At 42.6% G+C, this 5,000-nt stretch overlaps 1 protein-coding gene and 5 non-coding genes across 6 annotated transcripts in view; all 6 read right to left on the reverse strand.

Annotated features, from left to right (window-relative positions):
- Positions 1–235: 235 nt before the first annotated feature.
- Positions 236–5,000, reverse strand: part of rps3 (ribosomal protein S3) — a 5,400-nt gene continuing 635 nt past the window's right edge. Inside the window, exons 2-7 of the mRNA XM_061072973.1 lie at positions 4,108–4,238; positions 2,991–3,084; positions 2,051–2,145; positions 1,278–1,465; positions 934–1,143; positions 236–312 (exon numbers count right to left, since the gene is read on the reverse strand). Coding sequence (XP_060928956.1) covers positions 938–1,143; positions 1,278–1,465; positions 2,051–2,145; positions 2,991–3,084; positions 4,108–4,238 — 714 coding nt within the window. The 3' untranslated portion in view covers positions 236–312; positions 934–937. The remainder of the gene's footprint in view (positions 313–933; positions 1,144–1,277; positions 1,466–2,050; positions 2,146–2,990; positions 3,085–4,107; positions 4,239–5,000) is intronic.
- On the reverse strand, positions 582–732 carry LOC133004047 (small nucleolar RNA SNORD15). Its single transcript, XR_009678328.1, has one exon. It is a non-coding gene; the product is annotated as a small nucleolar RNA SNORD15 (small nucleolar RNA).
- Positions 1,682–1,831, reverse strand: LOC133004045 (small nucleolar RNA SNORD15). Its single transcript, XR_009678326.1, has one exon. It is a non-coding gene; the product is annotated as a small nucleolar RNA SNORD15 (small nucleolar RNA).
- On the reverse strand, positions 2,523–2,668 carry LOC133004046 (small nucleolar RNA SNORD15). The gene has a single exon (XR_009678327.1). It is a non-coding gene; the product is annotated as a small nucleolar RNA SNORD15 (small nucleolar RNA).
- On the reverse strand, positions 3,775–3,925 carry LOC133004048 (small nucleolar RNA SNORD15). Its single transcript, XR_009678329.1, has one exon. It is a non-coding gene; the product is annotated as a small nucleolar RNA SNORD15 (small nucleolar RNA).
- On the reverse strand, positions 4,530–4,675 carry LOC133004043 (small nucleolar RNA SNORD15). The gene has a single exon (XR_009678324.1). It is a non-coding gene; the product is annotated as a small nucleolar RNA SNORD15 (small nucleolar RNA).

A 5,000-nucleotide genomic window follows, 5' to 3' on the forward strand; every position in this document is an offset into this window, starting at 1 on the left:
TAAAGACTAGAGAAGTTTAGATTATGAACCCTGCCCGAACAAAGGCTTTTTCAATAATCAACCAAAGTTCTAATAACAAATTAATCAGTAGCAAAAATGAAATCAACAGGAAGAGAAAATTGAGACAAAGTTCAGTTAATCAACTCAACAGGTTGAGTAACTAACAAAACATATTTTAATCCAGTAGCTCAACGTTTATTTAACACAGAAACAAAGTGACCACAACACGATGAAGTGTATTTTCCAGATTTTTATTGTTTTTGTACACAAAAATCACCGGGTGTTGTTTCCATCTGGTGGAAGGTTGAATACCTGTAAAAAACACAAAATACTCAATTAAAAACCAGCTCTTTACAATAAGGTCAATAAGATCCTCCTGAACCAGAAAACTATTCTTTATTTCTTGACTAATTATAAAATATGAAACATTTCAGTGGAAGCATCAATTAACATATTAAATGTAGATTCTGTGAAAGTAGTGATTTATTCCAGATCTATGGTTCAGACCTGTTGTGTTGTCCTCTCTCCTCCATCACATCTTTAACTTTCCCTCGACTTTCAGAAGCAGCTCAAACTTTGATCCTTCTCAGACAAATGCCTCGAATCTGTCTTCACCTGAAAAGAACTCGCTGCTCTGAGGAACCGGAGCAGAACCACAGAACGTGGACCTGAACCGGTTCCCACAGAACAGACTGAGTTCTGTTCCGACTCGTCATCGTATCATCACTGAAGGGATCAGACTCTAACTGGATCTTATTTAAAGTTACTATTCACTCGTCCTCAGATTAAGAGAACGATCCACAAGCTGTCACCTGACCAGCCTCCATCACTGAGGAACTTTAGGATTATTACACACTAGCTTTCTTCAGTGTTACCCATGTTCTCTTTTAGTTAATGTCACTGTTAACCCTGTCTGCTGGTGCTGGTTCTTACCCTCTTATGCAGTGGGCACAGGTGTTCCTCCCCCCTGGGGCATGACGGGCGCCTCGGGCTTGGCCCCCTTCTGCTCGGAGATGGGTGTGGTGGGCAGCGACTCCTCCTTGGGCTCCACGATGCTCACGTGGTCGGGCAGGGGCTTCTTGGGGCCGATCTTACCGCTGGGGTCCCAGGGCAGCATGATCTTCACCTTGATGCCCAGCACACCTGAGGACAAGCAGCAAGTTCAAGTACGACGTAGAACCAGGAGAAGGTTACATCCTCCTGTAAGGTGATGGATCATCATGTGGTTTCAGTGCCATCAGGTGTGTGTGTGTGTGTGTGGGGGGGGCTCCACTCACCCTGCCTCAGCAGGACGTGGCGGACGGCTGTGTCGACGTAGTAGTTGACTGGGTCTCCGCTGTGGATCATCAGGCCGTCAACGAACTTCATGGACTTTGCCCTCTGACCTCTCAGCTTGCCGGACACCACCACCTCACATCCCTTAGCACCGCTCTCCATGATGAACCTCAGGACGCCATAGCACGCCCTGGAAGAACAGACGGAGAAAAGAACAACGTCTTACTGAGAAGTTGTGTTGAGAACATTTACGTGTCACGCTGCTTTTAAAGTAAACATCAACACTAAACTTCAGGATTATTACTTTCACTTATAGCTCTAGTCAGTCTGTGGGCCTGTTATTTACAGACAGATATCAAGCAGGTTAGTTTCAGTAGCAGCTAAACCAACACGTGTCTGTGCTGCTCCTTCTCAGACAAATGCCTCGAAATGTCTTCACCTGAAAAGAACTCGCTGCTCTGAGGAACCGGAGCAGAACCACAGAACGTGGACCTGAACCAGTTCCCACAGAACAGACTGAGTTCTGTTCCGACTCGTCATCGTATCATCACTGAAGGGATCAGAAACTCTAACAGTTCTCCTGAGCTGCTTAAGATACAAAATGTGCCGTGATGTGAACTAAACCAATCTTCTCAATCTGATCGCTGCAAAAAAGTGATTCTTGTTGGAGTTGGACTATTTAAGTTTGAATTTACTTCACGATAAACTGAGCAGGTGACACAGATGATTTAAATACGTCTGTAATGGTTAAAGTTCTTGTTTCATAGCAGCTTACCTACGGACAGCCAGGCCTCCGAGCAGCTTGTAGCGGAGAGACTCTGCCTGAGCGATGGCGCACAACCCACGGGTGGCGACCTTCTCAGCATACAGCTGCAGAGAGGAGAGAGAGTCAAACACCTTCCAACTGGACATGAAGACATGAACATGGCTCCTAAACTCACTACTGAGTTGAAGAACCAGTACGTGCTGGTTCTCCGAATGCATGGATCCTTCTTTCAGAAAGAATTTCACTCCTGTCAGTAAAGTATAAATACTCCTGATGCTCGTGAAGACATCAATTCTTCAGATTGAAGCACAACCTTCAGTTTCCTGTACGTTCTGGTAGATATTGAGATACATCTACTGTAAAGTTATGTTTAAGAGCTTTTGTCATATAGTAAACTAGGAGGAGCAATGTGACAAGTGTACAGTCAGAATATTGTCAGCATTATCTTTCAGTAAAGTATTAATACTCCTGATGCTTCGACCCTTCTCAGACAAATGCCTCTGTGTCTTCACGTGAAGACTCGCTGCTCTGAGGAACCGGAGCAGAACCACAGAACGTGGACCTGAACCAGTTCCACCAGAACCAGACTGAGTCCTGATCCGTCTCGTCATCGTATCATCACTGAAGGGAGGACGACCACATGTGTCCTACTCTGTGACTACAGTAATAGATTACTTCACAGTAGCCCAGGTTTATGCGTTGTATCACGTTTGTTCTGGAAAGTTTGAGCAAACTTTAAAACTACTTAGAGAATAAAGGAAAATATAGAATTTAAATTTGTGATACGTTAAATTCTGTGCTAAGAATTGAAGGCAAAAGGTGAAAGCAGTCAAATTAAGAGTGGGTTTGATTTTCTGCTTAAAGATTACATTTATAAAATCCTATTAAAGCCGTGCAGTAACTAAAACACTTTCTCTTCCTGATGTAAAGATGCAGCTGGTGCTCGTACCTCCACGCTGCCCTCGGGGAAGCCGAACCTCTTCTGGACCACAGCGGTCAGCTCTCTGATCCGACGCCCCTTCTCTCCCAGGACGTTCTGGGTCCTACACACAAGAACATCATGGTTACAACCTCGTCAGGTTCACGAGCACTTCAAAGCTCACAGGGTGTATCAGGGGTCATACAGGTTTTAACAAGTTAAATTTAAGACCTTTTAAGACCACTTTGAATAGAATTTAGACCTATTTCACGGCCATACTGGCAAGAAAGTATGAAGGAAAATTACTAAGAAAGAGGAAATAAGACCAGAATAACTTGCAAAGTTAATGAATTCCCGTTCAACATAACAATAATTGAGCAAAACAATTCGTAGAACTGTGTGTGCTGCGAATAGATGCACTGTATGAATGTGTGAATGTATAACTGTACTGTAAAATGATTTGAGTCATCAAGACTAGAAAAGAGCTATATACATACAAAACCATTTAATCCAGTTCAATTTTTAAGACCTAGCTAAATTCTCCCTTTTTTAGGCCCAAAATTCTGATTCTTAAATTTAAGACTTTACAAGAGCCCGTAGGAACCTTGATGTATAATAACCATGAACCAGAAAACTATTTATGATCTTTATGTCTTCAGTGGAAGCATCAATTAACATAATGAATGTAGATCCTGTGAAAGCAGTGATTTATTCCAGATCTATTTTGTCAGGTCTCTCTCCAGCAGCACTTTCCTCTCTTCTCCTTCACATCTTTAACTTTCCCTCGACTTTCAGAATCAGCTCAACCTTTGATCCTTCTCAGACAAATGCCTCGAATCTGTCTTCACCTGAAAAGAACTCGCTGCTCTGAGGAACCGGAGCAGAACCGCAGAACGTGGACCTGAACCGGTTCCCACAGAACAGACTGAGTTCTGTTCCGACTCGTCATCGTATCATCACTGAAGGGATCGGATTCTAACTGGATCTTATTTATTGTTACTATTCACTCGTCCTCAGATTAAGAGAACGATCCACAAGCTGTCACCTGACCAGCACAGCCTCCATCATTTATAAGCATTCTTCCGTGTTGACCATATTCTCATTTCGCTGGTGATGATAAGTATAATTACCATGAACAGATAATCACCTTGTAGCCAGGATGATGATCTCGGTCCTGGTTGGAGTCACTCGCACCTCCACACCGGAGTAACCATCCTCGGCCAGCTCACGAGTCAGGAACTCGTTCAGCTCGGCCTTGAAGATCCCGTCTGCGACGAACTGAGGACACACACACACGTCAGTCTACAACACGGCTTCTGGAATCATAACTCATATACATTTATGGACATGTTGGTGTTAAGTGGCTCATGAAGAGATTCTCAATTCTTCACGTTGAATCACAACCTTCAGTTTCCTGTACGTTCTGGTAGATATTGAGATACATCTTCTGTAAAGTTATGTTTAAGAGCTTTTGTCATAGAGTAAACTAGGAGGTGTAATGTGACGAGTATACAGTCAGAATATTATCATTATCTTTCAGTAAAGTATAAATACTCTTGATGTTTAAACCCTTCTCAGACAAATGCCTCTGTGTCTTCACGTGAAGACTCACTGCTCTGAGGAACCGGAGCAGAACCACAGAACGTGGACCTGAACCAGTTCCACCAGAACCAGACTGAGTCCTGATCCGTCTCGTCATCGTATCATCACTGAAGGGAGGACGACCACAAGGGTCTTACTCTGTTACTACAGTAATAGATTACTTCACTGTAGTCAAAGCTTATGTTTTGTATCACGTTTGGTCTTGAAAGTTTGAGCAAACGTTTCAACATTTAAAGAGAATAAAGGAAAATATTAAATTAAGGGGAAGTTAAATTCCAAATATTTAGTTTTACTCAGAATTGGCATAAGATCAATGTGACGAGTATATGGTCAGAATATTGTCTACATTCAATATACATTTGTGTACATCTACACACACAGGTGATAGTTATTAGAAATATGTATATATATATACGTAACTGTTAATAAACGTAATTT

This window comes from Limanda limanda, chromosome 6, assembly GCF_963576545.1.
Source record: "Limanda limanda chromosome 6, fLimLim1.1, whole genome shotgun sequence".
Taxonomy (NCBI): Eukaryota; Metazoa; Chordata; class Actinopteri; order Pleuronectiformes; family Pleuronectidae; genus Limanda; species Limanda limanda.